Genomic DNA, 19,871 nt, shown 5'->3' on the forward strand with positions numbered 1-19,871 from the left:
GTAATTAATAAGTTCAGAGAAGGAACACATGGCAGTCAATCAAGCAGTTAAGCTGTATATCTGCTCCCTGTTTTTCAGAAGGTGATTCTGAGCAGGAAGATTTTCTGCTCAATAAGGTAGGGTTTTGTGGAAATTATTTGCCAGGTACATGGACCTGGGTTTGATTCTTGGCTCCATTATCTGATGTTATGTGACTTTAGTCATGTCACTTGACTTCCCAGAATCTTAATTACCTCATCTGTCAGTACAGGACAGTACAGGGCACAGTCAATTCTTGTTAACTAGGCAACTGAACCTATACCAGTTTTTATTGCCCCTTGTATAAGCCAGTAAGCCTCCCTCTGTGACACAGTAACAGACTGCTTTCCCATTCCGAACCCCACCCTCTAAAAGAGTAAACAAAACAAAACAAAACAACCAGGGATGAATCAGTGGGAACGCAAACTGGAGTTCCAAGGGCATTCCTGGTGCAAGCGAGTTTCTTCCCTGGTGCTTCAAGTCTAAGTTTACAAGTGGCAGTGGGTGGGCCAGCCTGGGCAGTTAGGATCATAGGGTCATTTGCTGGTCCTCTATGAGACTGACCTTGAAAACAGAGAAGAGCCCTCGGTCCCTGACAAAACAGGCTGCCTAGATGCCAACTGGATTCAGCTAACCACCATTTCCATCTGAGAGGCTTTTTTTCTTTGCCACCCTGCCTTCCCCCTTTCAAATCAAGCTGGATCTTTTCCTTGAGAATCACAGAGAAAATGACTCCCTCCTCGCTTCATTCAAGAAAAAATCCCTTTCCTCACAATAAAGAGTAAGCCTCTTGTCCACTTCTTCTGCAGCTGACCATTTTGCTGTGATAAGAGGAGTGATCTGGGCTTGAACTTGAGCGGAGGAATGAACTGCGTGAAAGCAATGACCACAATGATGTCTGCAAGAGATGGACGTTGTTTCTTCCGCTAGTCTTCTCCTTTCTCCCTCTTCTTTCAAACTTCTGGGACCGACCCGGGTTGTGAGTTACAGCGTGTAGTGTGTGTACGTAAATAGAAAGGGAATTACGTGTGCATTTGGTGTGCGTTCGGAAAGTGTGCTTAAACCTGATGAGTGTCTGTGTTTGAAGAACCATGAAAGTATACGGGCGGGATAAGTTTTGTACGAGTAAGTGCAGAAAAGCAGTAGTGTGTACGTGGTGAGTGTGCGCGCGCGAGTGTGTTCGAGCGCCAGGGGCGGCCCGCCCGCCGCGGCTCCCCGTGGGCCGGCGGGGCCAATGAGCGCACGGCGGCCGGGGCGGCGGGCGGGGAGGGGGCGCCGGAGCCCTGCGGATGGAGGCGCGGGCGGCGCGGCGCGCTCATTCCGCTCGGGCGTTGCTGGCAGGGGGAGGCGCAGTCACTGGCCCAGAATCCGGGCCCGGACTCTGGGCGGCGCGCGGCTCTCGGGGTTGGGATGCGCCGGGGGCTCCGTGGCGGCGGCGTTGGTGGCGGCGTGGGCGGCTGCCGGGGGACGAGCTAGCGCCGCGTCGCGGGGAGCCAGTCGAGCCCGGACTGCAAGCGGAGGCGGGGGCGCAGGCGGGGGCGCAGGCGGAGCTGCGGCCGCAGTCAGAGCCGGAGCCCGAGCGCCGCGCGCCCACCATGGCCGCCCAGGGCGAGCCCGGCTACCTGGCGGCGCACTCGGACCCGGGCTCCAACAGCGAACGTAGCACTGACTCGCCCATGCCCGGCTCCGAGGACGACCTGGTCGCCGGGGCGCCCCTGCATAGCCCCGAGTGGAGCGAGGAGCGCTTCCGCGTGGACAGGAAGAAACTTGAGGCCATGTTACAAGGTAGGCATCCCCCACGTTCTCGGTCTCCCGGACCGAGTCCGCACTTCTTCCCGGACATCCCCGCTCTGCGCCCAGCTCCCCACCCCAGCCCATAGCCGACGTAGTTTCCCGGTCTCCTCTCCCGCGAAGCCGCAGGACACACAAGGAGTGGAGACCTCGCGGGACTCTCCACCCTTCCACGCCTCTCAGGTCTCCAGGCACCGGGAGCCTTGTGCTAACTTGACCCGCTTTAGAAAAGCCAAAGGCCGGGTTTGTATCGGCGCGTCCCAGTTGTGTTCACTTCGGTAGTTTGGAGATGCCAACTTTAGTCTCGACACCCGGGCTGTGCCATCAGGACCCACTGCGGCCGCACAGGGTATGCGTGACTGTATCCCCACTCCCTGTTAGCCTTGAATTCTAGCGCTCTGTCCCTGTTTCTCCTCCTGTCAGTATCCATTTCCTCCTGCTGAGGGGCCTTGTTTAGCTATTGGGAAACACCGCAGATGTCAGGGCTTAAGATAGGAGTTCCCGCCCCCGACCCTCCACTCTGGAGTGAAAGGGGCCTGGATGGGGGTAAAGAGCCAGAGCATGGGGGCAGTGTCAGAGCAGTGCTGCTGGGTTGGAAGACACTGTGTGTTCATCTCCTGACAGGCTTATAAAACACATCTTGAGTTACACTCAGTTCATAAAAATCTTCCTGTATTAGGAGAGTCTGTCTTACACAATCCCTCCCCCTTCTCCCCCCCCTCCCCCCCAGTTTCTCTGGGACTTTCCCAGGCATAACAGCTTTTAGGACTGGAGACAAATTCTGAGTTTTAATGGGAGGATTGGAGTTCTCAGAGTGAACGCTAAAATGTCCAAGGTCATGTTGGCCTTCCTTAAAAATGTTAATTACTCGCCTACCTGTAAGTCACCAGTGTGGTCATTTCCCTCATCCAGAAAAATATGATAGTTTGAATGGCTGTCATTCTTAAAATACTGTAGAGGACCAGGCATTAATTTGACTAAAGGTGTATTGGTGGGTTCATTCAGTAGCCAGTGTCTTTTTATATCAAGAGAGGATTGGTGGTTCCAACTTTCTTCTGTCGCTTTGTGCGTAACTAACTTGGACTTTATCAGTCAGTGCATCACAACATCGGAGCTATTTAGCCCTCCCTGGAAATGCAGTGGCTTTTAAAGACAATTAAGCAGGTTATTTTAAGAGAGAACAACATGTTTTCCAAGACAATAACTTGGTAGAAACAAATAGCAGGAGTGTTTGGCTGGGGTTTTTGGATGAGCTCCCTTGTTGCTTATTTTTACTGATAAACATCCCTAGTGCTTATCACGTCTGTCTCTTTCTCTTTTTTCCTTCTTAAATTATATAATGTTTCTAGGAGAGTTACTTTTGTAATAAACCGTTCAAATAAGAATATCGTATAGCGGATTTAAAATTAAATTATAGAGGATTTGGAAATTAAAGTTGTGTTTCGATCCTAAATTTTAGTTGTTTAATTTGTTCTATGGTTCTTTTTGACAAGTTTCTGATTCTAAAACGAAATATGAAGTGTATTCAGAAAAATATTGTGAGGTTGTTTCCTGCATGAGTTTGGGATGATGTGAAAGATGGATCTTCTAATAATACTACGTCTTCCTTACCTGTTCCATTTGTGCATGCACAGATAGTGACAGAGATGTTAGTTTCTAGGCAGCCCTCTGAGCTTTGGAAGTGGATTTCTTTTTTGAATTAATTAATTTTCCTTTAGAATAAAATGAAATATGGGTGAAGCATTTCTTAAATTTGAAGGCTGTTCCCTTAGCTACTCTGACATGAGGTGGTTTAAAATTGCTTCAGTGATAAAGTTTCTTTCACAAGAAGTCCTAACAGAGGTAACGTTTCTTCTCCAATCAATGTATAGTGAAATATTTACATTTCAGCCCCAAAGAATTCTTTAATGATTGAACATAGGGTTTTGATTAACTTTCCAGAAATCACCAATAAGTGAATTATGCCTTCCGAGAAAATAAATTTTGAACCCGTTTGGCAATAGAACGTGGTACACAGTGTACCAAGGCATTTTGTGATGCATACTTCCTAGTGTCATATTATGTAGAACTACTATGTTTGAAGGAATGAGACTGGTTTTCTGAACCAAAAATAATCCTGTGTCTCATTGTTTTAAGCCAGGGGATTATACAGAGAGTGGCCACTGGCATCACTCAGACCTAGATTGATATCCCACAGACATTGGGACAGTTTCTGGACCTTTGTCTCAGTTTGCCCATTTCTAAATGGGACTGATAATAGTATTTCTCTTGGGGTTTTGTGAGAATTAAAAGGTACAATGCCTGATAAGTTAAAACACTGTTTGACAAATAACAGCCTAATATATTTTAGATGCTTTTATTATTATTAATAATAAATATTACAGCATAGATACAAAAGATTTCCAGTGCCCATTACAATTTCTGACATATAGTATATACTTAATTATTTGGAGAACCAAAAAATTTTGCAATTTCATATTGTGGAAGTAAAATAGAGACCAAGATAGGAAGTTTGGCAAGTCAATAAATATTCTAATATTGTTAGATATTCTTCGGTATAAAACTTTTTCCTTTGAAAAGTGCCAAGTAAGTAAAAGTATTTGCCTGATTCGATTTCTGATTATGTGAATCTGGTTTGTCATTTTTCTTTTCATAATTGCCTTAAAATATATGCAGCTTTCCAGTTTAAATCTGGGTAAATAAGATTATCTGTCTTTAAGTCTACATAGTACAAATTAGTGATTATAATGCTTGGAATTTGTTTCTAGAGAGACTGTCCTGGGGGCAAGTTAATCTTTAATGGGTGCATTTTTATTAGTAGAGAATTTCTTCTACGCAATGGACCAAAAATTCAGTGAGGTTAAAACATGGGCAGTAGGGCACTGATCAAAGAAATGAAATACCATTCTTGGATGAACAATGAATCCCCAAATAATTTATATACATAAAAACCACCAGGCTGAAAATGTAGGGAAAAATTGCTAATTTTTCTTTTCTCTTTTATTCTATTCTCTTTTCTTTTTTTCTTTCTTTTTTTCCTTTATCTTTTTTTGTCTCATAACCACTTTGGAACAGCCTAGCAGAGTATCTGACATTTTTGTCTAAATGAAGATTATCAATTTTATTAGTCAGTGGTTTTATATTATTTTCAAGTTTATTGAAGTTTATGGTCAGCCTTGGAATGGATACCATGGACAGCACTGTTTAATCGTAAAGAAAAATTGTTTTTTAATTTACTTAATACTCATTTTCAAACTTTAGAGTTCATGCCTCATGTGAAATAATAGTATTGATTCATTTAAGTCAATTAAATGTGACTTATGGTATGCAAAGAGGAGGAGGAGAATGGTACAGAAGAAGGTTGGGGGAAAATAGGAAACAAATAGGTCAGAAGAGTCAGAAATAGTCTTGGTGTTTGCTAGAGGCCTGAGAGGCAAACATGGAATTTGTATATATATGTTTTTTTTTGTTTGTTTCTTTCTCTCTGTCTTTTTGGTTGTTTTACATCCTACTGTTACACTTTTCTTCTTAGCTTACAAAACATACATGCATGCCATACAACTAAAAATTCCTACATACAATTTAGAAGCATAGCCATTTTTAAAGTTCTGAATCCCCTGTTTCATCATAGAAGGAAGTGTTACAGGTGGGAAATGGCCTATTTTTATGAACTGAGGTTGACATCTGGTGGGCTTTTAGGATATTGCTGTTAAAGACTTTAAAAACCATGTTGCATTTTTACAATGATAGGCACAATGGGGATCATTTACTTTTGGCTTGCATAGCAGAAGTAGCCACTAAAATAGGTTGTCAACACATCATTGATTAAAAGTAAGAGCAGCAATTATGTTATCTCTTTAATTCAGCAAGTGAAGTGAATCTTTAGTGAAGATGGTCCTATGTTTTAGATGTTTTGTGGGAGAAATACAAAGCACAAATATATGAAAATTGGGGAGAACTGAAAGTGAAGATAAGTAAGCTAAGCTTGATACAGGTTTCTAGCTAATGTTCGATTAAGGCTAATACAACAGGAATAAACCAAACTTTATGAAGCTTAGGGGTTATAATCACAGGGCTCTGGGCCAGATGTGAATTCAAATCTTGATGCTGCCTTTTAATAGGGAGCTTGGGAAAATTCATCACCTGTGGCCCTCTGTCTGAAAGTGGATGTTGGGTCACCTGGTGGCTCAGTTACTTAAGCATCCGACTCTTGATTTTGGCTTGTCATGATCTTGGGGTTGTGCGATTGAGCCCTGCAGTGGGCTTCGTGCTGGGTGTGGAGCCTGCTTGGGGTTCTCTCTGTCCCACTGCCCTCCCCCCATCAATCAGTCAATCAATCAGTCAAAAAATAAAAGGGGATATTAATAGTTCTTGCATCTTGAGGTGCTTGTGATGATTAAGACAAAAATGATGTATGTGAAGCATCACAGTGCTGGCCATGTAGGAAATGCTGAATAAATGAATGATAACTATGTTCATTATAAACCATAGTTCATAAAATGCACATTTTTATATTGCAAATGAAAATCAAGTGTATTGGAAAAGAAATTAAGTGATCTTATGATAAATAAATATTCATAGCTATTTAAATGTTATTGACCTTCCTGGCAGCTTACACTGTGATGAGTATATTAGCTTCTTATAAAGGTGGTTGAGTATATACTGAGTAAAGTTATATAGACATGGCTGTAGAATTTTAGGTTTCGCTCAGGATGAGAGGGCTTTACGCCCTTGTTAGTTGTCCTTGCCTTGAGTATTTTTCATTCTTTGAAGGGTCCTGAGCCAATCACTTCTGATACTTTTACAAAAGACTAGCAGCAAAATCCGCCTCCTTTCTAGTTTTATGGTGCTTTGAACTTGTCATTCACTGGTGTCTAGAAAGAGGCTTTTTTCAGAGTCTGTGCCCAGAAGTGTTCTATTTGCTCACTTGTAAAATGGGAATGTTGTGAGCACTGAATAAGACGATGCACGTGAAATGCTTAGCCCAGTGCTAGGCTCATGGTGCTTGGTGGATGTCAGTATAGCCACAGCTCTGTGCCGCGTGATAAAGATTTCAAAACACTAAAGAGCAAATGCTCGCCAGGTTTTCAAAAAAAAAACTACATGTGAATCCCTTTTGTTTTGGGGAAGGAGTTATTTATTTTTTAGAAGTCTTTCTCCGATCAGAAAGTTAGTTAGGACAGTTGTAGTTGAGGTTGAGCACAGACCTGAAAGTTAAGATTGCTTTATAAACAGTGAAAAAGTCCATCAGAGATCGTGTAGCTCCATAGTAAAGAGCTCAGGAGCTGCTGTCAGACTGGCCTGGATTGGGGTCTTAACTTCGCCTCTTCTAGGATCCTGTAAGGATAAAACCAGGTGGGCCTATGTCCCTGGCCTCTAGGGCATTGAGTAAGCACTCTCGGTCAATGCAGGTACTCTCAGTAAGTCTTATCTTTGCGAAGGCTTGTGGGGTTTTGGTGAAGTTGATCATTGATAAGTTAAAACACCGAAAGGTTTGTCATATCGATGATTTTAATGGGCAGGAATGTATTTGGCTGTGACTTACAGAAAACCGAATACAGGGCGGCTTAAACAAGCCAGGGGTTTATTTTTCCTCACCTAACACAAAATCTGGAGCTAAGAGGTCTAAGCCTCAGTAGTTGCCCCAGGGTCCTCAAGGAGCCCAGTGACTACCCTCATCACCTCTGCCATCCCCAGTCTCTGGCTTTTGGCCTCATTGTTATAGACTGGCTGTCTCTTCCTGGAGGTGCATCCAGGGTCTGTGCAGGGGAATGGGAATGGAGGAAACGTTGTTTTCTATTCAAGATTTTGAGGAAGAATCTCTCTCCTGAAACTTTCATCTCTATTTCTTTGGTCACTCTTTGCTACAAGAGATTCTGGGACTGTAACTGCTTTTCCAGCTTCTCTAACAGAAGTAGGCAAGGAAACAAAGGGGGGTACAATGGATCCAACCCAGTTTCCCCACGATGGGTGAAGTGGGGATTGTGACAAAAATTCGAAGTTGTGACTGAAGCAGAAGCTTACTTGTATTGGCGACTGGCCTGTATTGATAATCCCTGGAAATTTAGATTACTTGGTAATGTTATAGGTAGGTGGAATTTCTTTCTTGGCATAATCCAGGAATAAACTTAAATTCCAAAGACACAATATCCTTGATCATATAGAGCTGTTCTCATCCTGTTACTGCTTTTACAAACAGAACCTAGACCTACTAAGTAATGTAATTGTCGTTTTTCCTCCACTGTTTTTTCCATGTCAGTTTTTTTTTAGTAGAAAATTACACTACAATAAAAATGCCCATTTTTCCCTTTTATTACTCCACGATATCTTTTCTCTTTTCCTTCCCGCCTATCATCCATCTCAAATTGCTTTCGAATTGACAGGTTCGGTGTAGTTCATGCTTCTGTCCTTTTGGCTTTTTGGAGATTGGTTATTGCAGTATAATCTGGCCAACAAAGCCAGAGTTTGTTCAGAAGATGCAGTCATTTTGGACACAGTTTGACAGAATTACCATCAGATTTGTGCCATGCTTTGGTGTTTGAAATTGTTCAGAGTGATAAGCTAATAAAATACACTGGTTGGCTCATTCTTGGCTTTATTCTAAAATGTATTTCTTAAAAAATGCATGGGTACAGTGACCATGTATTTTCATTTATGTAAAATGCTTAGTAATTCCTGATAGGATGAGGCACAATTATAATGCTAATTTATAGTGGCTCTTGCTGTGTATGGGGGATGACCTTGGCAAGAAACCCTTGTTATACTGCAGAAGCCACCAGTTGATTTTCTTTCTTTCTTTCTTTCTTTCTTTCTTTCTTTCTTTCTTTTTTTTCCCTCCCACCAATTGATTTTTAATCCTTATGGTGCTAACATTCAGGGCAGTATCCGAAATACACAAACTATTAATAGAAACATTTTATGGATGCTATATATTTATAAATCTATTTCCTACCTCCTAAACTACTAATGACTATAGGTAAGGAAAACATTTATTTGTAACAACTTTAATACTTGTTACTACCACTGGTATTTATGATGCTGGGATAAAAAAAGGTAACGCTCACCTTGTAGATTTAAAGAAATTTCTCTGTTACAGTGAGTAAGGTAAACCACACATGAGTCTACATATTGAGTTTACCTGAAGCTTACTTGCATCTCTTGTATAGGAAGATGGTCAAACATAAGATTTGAAAATTAGTCATTGAGGTTTTTTTTTCTCATTATGAAAGTAATATAAACTTATAGAATACTTGAAAGTACAAACAGATATAAAAAAGAAAAACCAGAAGTCATTCTTAATCTAGCAATAACCACTATTGTGTTTTAGAAATCTAGCAATAACCACTGATAGTATTTTGGGAATTATTTTCTGGGCTTTAAAAAATATGCTGACACAATTTATTTTTATAACAGATATTGAGTTCCCACTATGTATCAGGTACATTGTTAGCATTAGGCTTTGGGGATGCAGACAAAACCAAGATAGATAAGATAGATAGGGTTCCGCGTTTTGTGTCCCCTACATTCTAAATTGGAATCACACCCAGTTTTTCACTTACCATTTTGTCATGAGTATTTTCCATCTCATTAAAGATTTTTGAAGAGCATGGTTTTAAATGGATATAAAATATCCCCTTGATATATCATACTTTGCTTAATTATGACATCTTAAAACATTTCACAGGGTGGGGAGTGGGTAGAGCCTGATGTTTTTACTCATACTGCCTGAGATTCAGATCCTGGGCAGGTTAAAAACTAACCTGCCTGGGCAAGTAAGTAACTCTCTGCACCTTAGTCTTTTTCTGTCTACAGTGGGGATAAAAGTACTGAGGGTTAGAAATACTGTGTGTAAGCACCAGGGCCAGATATAGTGCATATACTCAGAAAAATGGCAGATGGTGAATATTAATACTGCTGTCCCAAACACTCTTGCCTAAAAACCTTGTTTGCACCCTTGAATATTCTTGTGGGAAAAATTCTTACTAGTGAAATTTTTGGGCAAAGGGCATGGCTCTTTTAAGACTCCTATTAAAGTGCACAAAATTATTTTCTGGAAACTTTGACAGGTAAGGCATAAGAGACAACAGATTTGCAGGATATCTGCTCTTCATGCCTGTGATCTTACAGCCTGATTTGTTTAAGCTGTTAATTGTGAGAAATTAGGATGTAATTGAATTACTTATCCAGAGTTAAGAGTTCTATATGTTTCTTTCACTGAAAATTTTAAATGGTATTTATTTTACCTGATTTACATGTCTGCAGATCAATAGTCTTAAAATCTGTGTGCATAAAAATCATCTGGGAATAATGCGCAGAAAGGCAAACTCTGGGCTTATGCTGGAGATTCTGATTGTGTAGGCTGTAGGATTACAGTGGTGTTTGGAATCTGCATTTTGAAAATAATCTCAGTGTGACTCTAGGTCGTGATCCTAGGGCTGTACTTTGAGAAACATTGGCTACATGGTTTCATAGTTACTGTCAAAATTAAAAAGATTCTGATCCTTATCTTTCTTTGATTTTCTTTGTCCTTGAAGTAGTTTCTCCATGTTAGACCATCTTGAAGCATTTTAGTGTAGGAGCATAATTTATAACTGGCATAGCATTGTTTAGTGTCTTGTATGGGACTTAGGAAGAGCCCAAACCTGTATATTCCTACAGGGGAATATATTATGTTTATTATTGTGCAGTAGGCTCAGAATAAATTTAATTTTCTTACAGATTCCCATTAAGTTAGACACCTATTTAATATATTATAAAATAATTTAAAAGGACATATTTGTTATAGAAATTTCAAAAGCAGTATGAAGGAAACTTTTTAAGAATGAAAATAATCATCAGTAATCTCATGATCCTGACAGCTATTTTCACTTTTCTGCTTTTAAATATAATCTTGACATACAGTCTTTGACTGTTTGCATAGAGTTTATGTAGTTCATGCTATATCATTAGCTACTATTTTGTATTTAGTATTTTAATCCAATATATTAACTGTTTTTATGTGGTTTTTAAAGAGTTATTTATTTTGGAAAGAGAGAGCCCGGCGGTGGGGGTGGGGTGGGGAGGGACCCAAGGTGGGGGAGAGAGAGAGAGAGAGAGAGAGACTCAAGCAGACTTCCCACTGGGTATGGAGTCTGACTTGGGGCTCCATCTCATGACCCCGAGATCATGACCAGAGCTGAAACCAAGAGTCAGATGCTTCACTGACTGTGCCACCCAGGTGCCCGTTTCTATATTTCTAAGTTTTCAAAATTAAAATTTTGCAGTTGAATAATAGTACATTTGGTCAAAAAATTTTTACAGTTATAGACTATGTTGTAGTAAATGTGAATTGTATTTTTTTTTTCTCCTTTGAACTTTATTCTGAGGGAAAATTTTTGAGGAGTGTGGTTACAGAAGAATGGTAGTGATTTTGAAAGCAGCAGCCAACTTTAATTATTTGTATGAGACAGTGCCGGTGCTTTAGGCCTGTTCAGTCATCTCCATCTCTCATGCAGCAATCTAGGAGATACTAGTGCTCTTGGGATCTGTACTGTACTGACAAAAAGGCTATAAACACTTTAAACTTGGGGAGTAGGTTTCTTTTTGGAATTCTTCATGGATCTAGACAGTACTTTTCTTCTCAAGGTTGTTGTAGAGTTGAAAGTCTTATGCAGTGTGGAGATATAACAAACCTGGATCTAAGATGCTGGACTGTACTCCAGAATAGGTTAGTGTTTCTCTGGTTCCCTGCTGAAAGGTAGAGGAATGTGGTGGTAGGTACACAGTTGGTTTAGAATTCTTGGTGAGATTGCACATGTTCCAAAGCTCTGCCTTCTAGTAGCCTTGGTTAACTTTTCTATTTTCTTCATGAAACAGGGATAATGATATCTCTCACCAGGGCTGAAGTGAAGATGATATAGTAATGAATGTCAAGTTGGCTTACATTTGGTTCCCTGTACGTGGTCTATGTGTTTCAAATTCATCTCCTATTCCTCTCCAACGTCTAGTCCAGTGCTGTGTTTGTAGAATAAATGACCCATGGTGGAGCTGGATTAAAAACTGCCTATTTTGGGCTATGGACCTGGCACTGACTTCCTGGAATGGAACTTTAAAGGTAGGGCATATACTTGGCTTTGAGAAATACCAACATTTCTGCCTTATCTAAATAAGGCATAGTAATTGTCCACGTGTAAGGGGGTTTCCCTTTACTTTTAGTCTAGGAGCTATGTAGAATGTTGTACTATTAGTGATAGTATATTAGTGCGGAGTTTTGAATGAGGGTATGCAAAATAATTCAAGTGAGGTAAATGTTGAATAATTTGTATCTGTGTCTGATCTGGATTAGTTTTATACATTGAAATTTGTCAAGGTTAGTAGAATTAGTTAGTTATAGGTACTGGATTATCTTTTTTTTATAAGAATATATCTCCAGATACTTGTTTTAAATGTGATTTTTGAAGCATCTCAGATAAGAAACCATCTGTTCTTGTAATAAGTGGTCTTTTATGTTAGTTTGCTCGTGGCACTAGGATAGTCACTGACATATTTTTGGTTAGAAGGAAATAAACCATTCCTCTCAGAAGAGTGGGTAGCCAGGAGTCAGGCAACTTGAGTTCATGATCCAGCCTTGTCATTGACACTGTGTTGACACTGTGTAAGTCATTTAACCTCTCAGGGTTTTGGATTAGATTTCCCTAAAATCTTTTCCAGTTTTAGTATTCTGAGTTTTTTTGTACAGTATATAATAAAAGTGGTTGGATTGCAGTGGTGGAAGCTGACTGAGTTCATGTACATGAGCAGTTTGGGTAGGAATTTGCCTTTATGAGTACCACACATTAGCATTCACAACAGATGGGGGAGGAGGGTGGAATGAAGACAGTTGGAGCATCTTGGTTTGGAGGACCAAGTACTCACAAGACAGCTGACTGTGTGAGCTCTGTTGACATCTTGGCAGTCAGGTTTACAGTGTCTTGTGGGTTTGATGTTACCTAATTTAAGGTTTTCTTTTTTCTTTAATTTAAGGTTTTCTACATAATTGTACAGGAATGGCAATGCTAACCATAGTTGAAACTTGTTGGTGGTGACTTAACTGTGTTAGATGAACGAAGGTGATCATGTGCTTCCCCAAGTAGCATCTTTTTTTACATTTTCCTTCTTTTATATCATGTCCAGTTAGCAAGCTTTATGTGCCAAGATTTAAACATGTCATGTAAACCATTAGAGAAACATAGTAGGGAAATGTAATAATGTTCATTAGAGTAAAATATCAATTAAAAAGATAACTGTACGTCCAAAGTTTAAGTATTTTCAGAATTGTTTTAATTTCTTCTTCATTATTGAGAAGTAACACACTATTTATCTTGTATAGAGGACCACTGAAGCTTGTATTACGTGTTTTTTGAGTTGGTTTCTTTATCGTATTCTGGACTTTTTAAAGCAAAATCAATATTTTGGCAAGAAATTGTTATCTTTTAAATTGCTTGATTATAATGATCTGATTTAAAAAGCCCGAAAAATGTTTAGCTTGAGTGTTGCAGGAGGACTCATATAAAGAAATGTTTATTTTAATCCAGAGGGAATGTTTTTCTTAATTATTTTTTAATATTGGTAAAGGAAATCCAAGCTTAGCATAGATCTACAGAGGCTTTTTTGGTGGGGAGAGGACAGGGATTTATAATTTAGTAAACATTGCTGGCAGTCATATTGTCACCTAAATAGAAAGCTGCCTTCAAAAATATATTTACTGTCAGTGAATGGACATCTGAGATGCTGTTATCTATGAAATTGCATTTGACTATGTCAACACATTTAGGCTTCAGCAACAAAATATTATAAAAATGGATTTGAATTTGAAGGAAGATCTGTATAAATGATTGACTTTCAAGCTTGTGAAAATTGTCTTTTATTACAAATCATTAGGAATAGTGAGGCCATCTGAAAAACCCAATGGGCAATTACTGTGTTTGAAAAAAATCATGAGGTCATATTATGGGACTTCACAAGTGAATAAAGCCTTTTACCTGTAAGAGGAATACAGTCTAGTAGAATAGAGGAAACCCATCTATATTCAATAACAGAAAAGAAAAGGAGATCCCATGGAGTAGGGCCCTGCTTAAGTAATGTGCTTCTTAACCTGGCATTGCCTACTTCTGTCCCTCAAGACTAAGACTACAATAGCTAGTTTATTTGATAAATGCTCTTGAGAAGAGGAGGTGAGGGAATAAGGAGAGTAAAATGGGGAAAGAAAAAAAAAAAAACAAAGCCAATACAATGATGCATTATTGATTTGGTTACCTCTGAGGGTGACAGCTATTTCTGGTAGTCACAGAGACTACATCCCTAAATCACCCATCTAAGACACTAAAAGGAGAAGTATTTATAAGTTTCTGTCTTTAAGGAGGAGGGTTGCCCCATGAGGTTTGCCTTCTCTGCGCCTCTGGGTTACAAATGTATGACAACTCTTGACCCTGCATGTATCCAATGAGCTCCCAGAGCAGGAAGGGAAGTGTCTGTTTGGTATAAGTTTGAGATGAGATACTATTAGCACAAAATGGGTTGACACCAGCACAGAGTCATTAACTGTAGCTTGACTGGAATCAGAGATGAAGTGTAGTGGAGGTGAGATAATATATCATTTGGTCTATACAATACAAAAGCTTTATATATTTTAAATGGAAAAAAAATTCAGAAAGAGAGAGATAGAAGTGGATGTCAATACCCTTTGTTCTAAATCAAAGAGTAGTCTTTACTATAAATTGTTGATCATTGCTGTTGTGTATGTTTTCCTTGAATTTGTTATAATGTGAGATTACAGAAATAAACTGATCTTTGGTCAGAAAGATGGTAGAATAGAACACTCCAGAACTCACTCCCCTACAGAAACACTGATTTAATAATATACAGTCCAAAAAGCCATTATATTAATGCCCAGGCAAGTGCAAAGGCAAGAACAGCTGCATTGAAATGGGTCAGAAAGATGGTTTCATTTCATCTATATCAGCCCCTCCTACAGGCCGGTAAAGCTAATAATTAAAAGGAAAAGCCCAATGTGCTGCTTGTGCCTTGGAAGGAAAAGAGGGATGCCTGGCTATTGAGAGCAAAAGAAGGCAGAGCGGCCTGTGATAGTGCCAGAGAACCTGCAGTACTGTAGATAGACATCAGAGGGAGAAAGACTAATGCTTCATGAAAAATAAACTGGAAAACCTCTTTAATTGGAAAATTACACAAGCTCAGAGTACATGTGTCCTTGTAAAAGGTTTGAAAGGCCCCCAATATCTCTAGCCAGGCTGACTGATAAAAGTCTTCTGATACATAAAGCCAGTCCATAAAAACTGGGGGAGGTGGCTGCTTTTTTAAAATGCAAAGATGACAACAACAACAACAAAATGGCAATTAACAAAGGACACAACAAAACAGGGAAGCATGGCTCAATCAAAAGAACAAAATAACATTGGGAGGTGGAGAAGAGAAATGAGTTGGGGGAAATCAGAGCGGGAGACAAACCATGAGAGACTGTGGACTCTGGGAAACAAACTGAGGGTTTTTGAGGGGGAGAGTGGGGGATGGGATGAGCCTGGTGGTGGGTATTATGGAGGGCATGTATTGCATGGAACACTGGGTGTGGTACATATGCAATGAATTTTGGAACACTGGAAAAAAGATAAAATTAAATTAAAAAATGCAAATAGGCTTCTAATTTATAGCAGCTGATGACATTAGGATCAATAAACTCATGAGTGCTTTTTATGTTAAAAAAAACTTCAGAAACCAAACGTAAAAAATGGAGATTTATGAATTAGTGGACAAAGAATTAAAAGTAATTGTCTTAAACTCAGTGTGCTTCATAGATTAATTGAAGAATTCAGTAGAGGGGATCAACAGCAGACTTGATAAAGCAGAAGAAAAAAATCAGTGGACTTAGACAGTTCATTTGAAACGATCACATCAGAGGAATGAAAGGAAAAAAAATTAAGAAATGTGAAAAAAGTCTGAGGGAGTTATAGGACACTGTCAGATGGTCCAATTTATACAATATGGGAGTCCTTGAAGAGAAGAGAGAGATGAGTACTTTGAAGACACAATGGCAGGAAGCTTCCCAGATAAGGAAGGAAGAAACTTAAAAGATTCCAACTAGGTCCATCTAAAGAAGTCCCCACTGAGACACATGAAAAACCAAGAAATGGACCCTCAACTCTATGGTTAACATAGATGATAACTCTATGGTTAATCTTCAACAAAGCAGGAAAGAATATCTAATGGAAAAGAGACAGTCTCTTCAATAAATTGTATTGGGAAAATTGGACAGCCACATGCAGAAGAATGAAATTGGACCATTCTCTTACACCATACAGAAAAGTAAACTCAAAGTGGTAAAAGACTTAAACATGAGACAGGATTCCATCAAAATCCAGAGGAGAACATAGCAGTAATCTCTTTTACCTTGGCCACAGTAACTTCTTGCTAGAAGCATCTTCAAAAGCAAGAGAAACAAAAGCAAAAATGAACTATTGGAACTTCATCGAGATAAAAGGCTTCTGCATGGCAAAGGAAACAGTCAACAAAACGAAAAGGCCACCTACAGAATGGGAGAAGATATTTGCAAATGATGTTAACAGATGAAGGGCTGCTATCTAAAGATTTATAAAGAACTTATCAAACTCAACAATCAAAAAACAAATCCAGTCAAGAAATGGGCAGAACGCCTGGGTGGCTCAGTGGATTAAGCCGCTGCCTTCGGCTCAGGTCATGATCTCAGGGTCCTGGGATCGAGCCCCGCATCGGGCTCTCTGCTCTGCAGGGAGACTGCTTCCTCCTCTCTCTCTGACTGCCTCTCTGCCTACTTGTGATCTCTCTCTCTGTCAAATAAATGAATAAAATCTTAAAAAAAAAAAAAAAGAAATGGGCAGAAGACATGAGCAGACGTTTCTTCTAAGAAGACATGCAAATTTCCAACAAACAGAAAAAATGCTGCACATCACTTGGCATCAGGGAAATACAAATGAAAACCACAATGAGATACCACCTTACACCGGTCAGAATGGCTTAAATTAACACGAAATGACAGATGTTGGCGAGGATGTGGAGAAAAGGGAACCCTCTTACTCTGCTGGTGGAAATGGAAGCTGGGTTAGCCACTTTGGAAAACAGAATGGAGATTCCTCAAAAAATTAAAAAAAGAACTACCTTCAGCTTCCATTTGCAATGAAATATCTTTTCCCTTCCTTTCACTTTCAGCCTGTGTATTCTTTATATCTGAAGTGAGTCCCTTATAGACAACATATAGTTGGACTTTCTTTTTTTCTTTTTTTTGGTTGGCCATTTTTTTAAATCCATTCAGCTACTCTATGTGTTTTGATCGGGGAGTTTGATCTCAAATAACAAAAATCAGAAATGAAAGTGGAGATATTACAAGGGATGCCATAGAAATAAAAAAGATCGTACAGGACAACTGTGAACATTTATATGCCAAAAATATTGGATAACCTAGAAGAAATGGGTAAATTTAGAAAAAATATATGACCTACCAAGACTGAATCATGAAGAGATCAAAAAAATCTGAACAGAGCTTTAACTAGTAAGGAGATTGAATCAAAAGTAACCTTCCAATAATGAAAAGCCCAAAACTGGATGGCTTCCTTGAAGAATGATACCAAACATTTAACAAAAGATTGAGTCTAGTTCTTCATCTCTTCCTAAAATTTGAGGAGGATGGAACACTTCCAAATGCATGCCATGAGGCCCCCGATGCTAAAATCAAAGATACTACAAGAAAACTATAGACCAGGGGTGCCTGGGTGGCTCAGTGGGTTAAAGCCTCTGCCTTCCGCTCGGGTCATGATCCCAGAGTCCTGGGATCGAGCCCCGCATCGGGCTCTCTGCTCAGCAGGGAGCCTGCTTCCTCCTCTCTCTCTCTCTCTCTCTCTAACTGCCTTTCTGCCTACTTGTGATCTCTATCTGTCAAATAATAATAATAATAAAAACGAAAACTACAGACCAGTATCCCTAGTGAATATTGTTGCAGAGATCCTCAACAAAATATTAGGAAACTAAATTCAGCAGCACATTAAAAGGATTATATATCATACCCAAGTGAGATTTATTTCTGGAATGCAAGAATGGCTTAACATGTGAAAATCAATCTGTGTAATATACCACATGAAGAGAATGAAGGACAAAACCCACAGGATTCAGGTAGGTAGTAAAAAACATTTGGCGATATTCATCATTTTTTCATGAAAAAAACATTCAATAAACAGAATTAGGGGGGCCTGGGTTGCTCAGTGGGTTAAGCCTCTGCCTTCAGTTCAGGTAATGATCTCAGGGTTGTTGGATCGAGCCCCGTATCAGGCTCTCTGCTAAGCGGGGAGCCTGCTTCCTCCTCTCTCTTTGCCTGCCTCTCTGCCTACTTGTGATCTCTTTCTGTCGAATGCATAAATAAAATCTTAAAAAAAAATAAACTGAGAATTATCTCAATGTAAGGAAGGGCAGATACAAAAAGCACAGCTAATATCACTCAATGGTGAAAAACTGAAAGTTTCTCCTCTAAGGTCAGGATGCCCATTCTCACCACTTCTATTCAATAAGGTACTGAAAGTCCTAGCCAGAACAGTCAGGGAGAAAAAGAAATAAAAGGGCATCCAAATAGGAAAGGAAGAGGTAAAATTATTTGTTTGTAGATGGCATGATCTTGCATGTAGAAATCTCTAGAGATTCCACACACACAAAAACTGTTAGAATAAGCAATTTCAGCACAGTTTTAGGATACAGAATGAACTCACAAAAGTAAATTGCATTTCTATACAATGACCAATCCAAAAATAAGAAAATAATCCCAAATACAATAGCATCAAAAAGAATAAAATACTTAGGAAATAAACTTAACTGAGGAGATGAAAGGTGTGGATATTGAGAACTGCACAACATTGATGAAAGAAATTAAAGAAGACACAAATAAGTGGAAACATATATGGTTGGAAGACTTAGTATTATTAAAATGCCCTACTACACAAAGTGATCTACAGATTCACTGTAAACACTATCAAAATCTCCAGTAGTACAGTTGCTGGGTCATAGGGTAGATCTATTTTTTACTTTTGGAGGTACCTCCACACTGTTTCCCAAAGTGGTTGTACCAACTCGCATTCCTGCCAACAGTGTAAGAGAGTTCCCCGTTCTTCACAACCTCTCCAACATTTGTTGTTTCTTGTCTTGTCAATTTTTTCCATTCTGCCTGGTGTAAGGTGGTATCTCAGTGTGGCTTTGATTTGAATTTCCCTGATGACTAATGATGATAAGCATCTTTTCATGTGTCTGTTAACCATGGGTATGTCTTCTTTGGAGAAGTGTCTGCTCATGTCTTCTGCCCAGTTTTTGACTTGATTATTGGTTTTTCAGGTTGAGTTTGAGAAGTTCTTTATAGATACTGGATATCAGCCCTTTGTCTGTAGTGTCATTTGCAAGTATCTTCTCCCATTCTGTAGGTTGCCTCTTTGTTTTGTTGACTGTTTCTTTCGCTGTAAGGAAGGCTTTTATCTTGATGAAGCCCTAAAAGTTCATTTTTGCTTTTGTTTCCTTTGCCTTTGGAGATGTGTCTTGAAAGAAGTTGCTGTGGCCAATGTCGAAGAGGTTACTGCCTATGTTCTCTAGGATTTTGATGGATTCCTGTCTCACATTGAAGTCTTTCATCCATTTTGAGTTTATCTTTGTGTATGGTGTAAGAGAATGGTCGAGTTTCATTCTTCTATGCATAGCTGTCCAATGTTCCCAGCACCATTTATTGAAGAGACTGTCTTTTTTCCATTGGATACTTTTTCCTGCTTTGTTGAAGATTATTTTACCATAGAGTTAAGGATCCATATCTGGGTTCTCTATTCTGTTCCATTGATCTATACGTCTGTTTTTATGCCAGTACCATGCTGTCTTTATGATCACAGATTTGTAATATAGCTTGAAATCAGGCAACATGATACCCCTAGCTTTGTTTTTCTTTCTCAGCCATCGGAAAGGATGAATATCCAACATTTGCATCAACATGGATGGAACTGGAGGAGATAATGCTAAGTGAAATAAGTCAGTCAGAGAAA

The 19,871-nt window shown here is 39.5% G+C and overlaps 1 protein-coding gene across 3 annotated transcripts in view; it reads left to right on the plus strand.

Annotated features, from left to right (window-relative positions):
• Nucleotides 1-1,339: 1,339 nt before the first annotated feature.
• The window catches only part of BICC1 (BicC family RNA binding protein 1), a 279,797-nt gene continuing 261,265 nt past the window's right edge, over nucleotides 1,340-19,871 (plus strand). For 2 of the 3 annotated variants that reach the window (XM_046027903.1, XM_046027902.1), the window contains exon 1: nucleotides 1,471-1,803. In XM_046027903.1, the coding sequence (XP_045883859.1) occupies nucleotides 1,614-1,803 (190 nt within the window). In that variant the 5' untranslated portion in view covers nucleotides 1,471-1,613. Of the gene's footprint in view, nucleotides 1,804-19,871 lie in introns of all 3 variants that reach the window. The other variant, XM_046027901.1, reaches the window with a different exon arrangement.

This window comes from Meles meles, chromosome 13, assembly GCF_922984935.1.
Source record: "Meles meles chromosome 13, mMelMel3.1 paternal haplotype, whole genome shotgun sequence".
Classification (NCBI taxonomy): Eukaryota; Metazoa; Chordata; class Mammalia; order Carnivora; family Mustelidae; genus Meles; species Meles meles.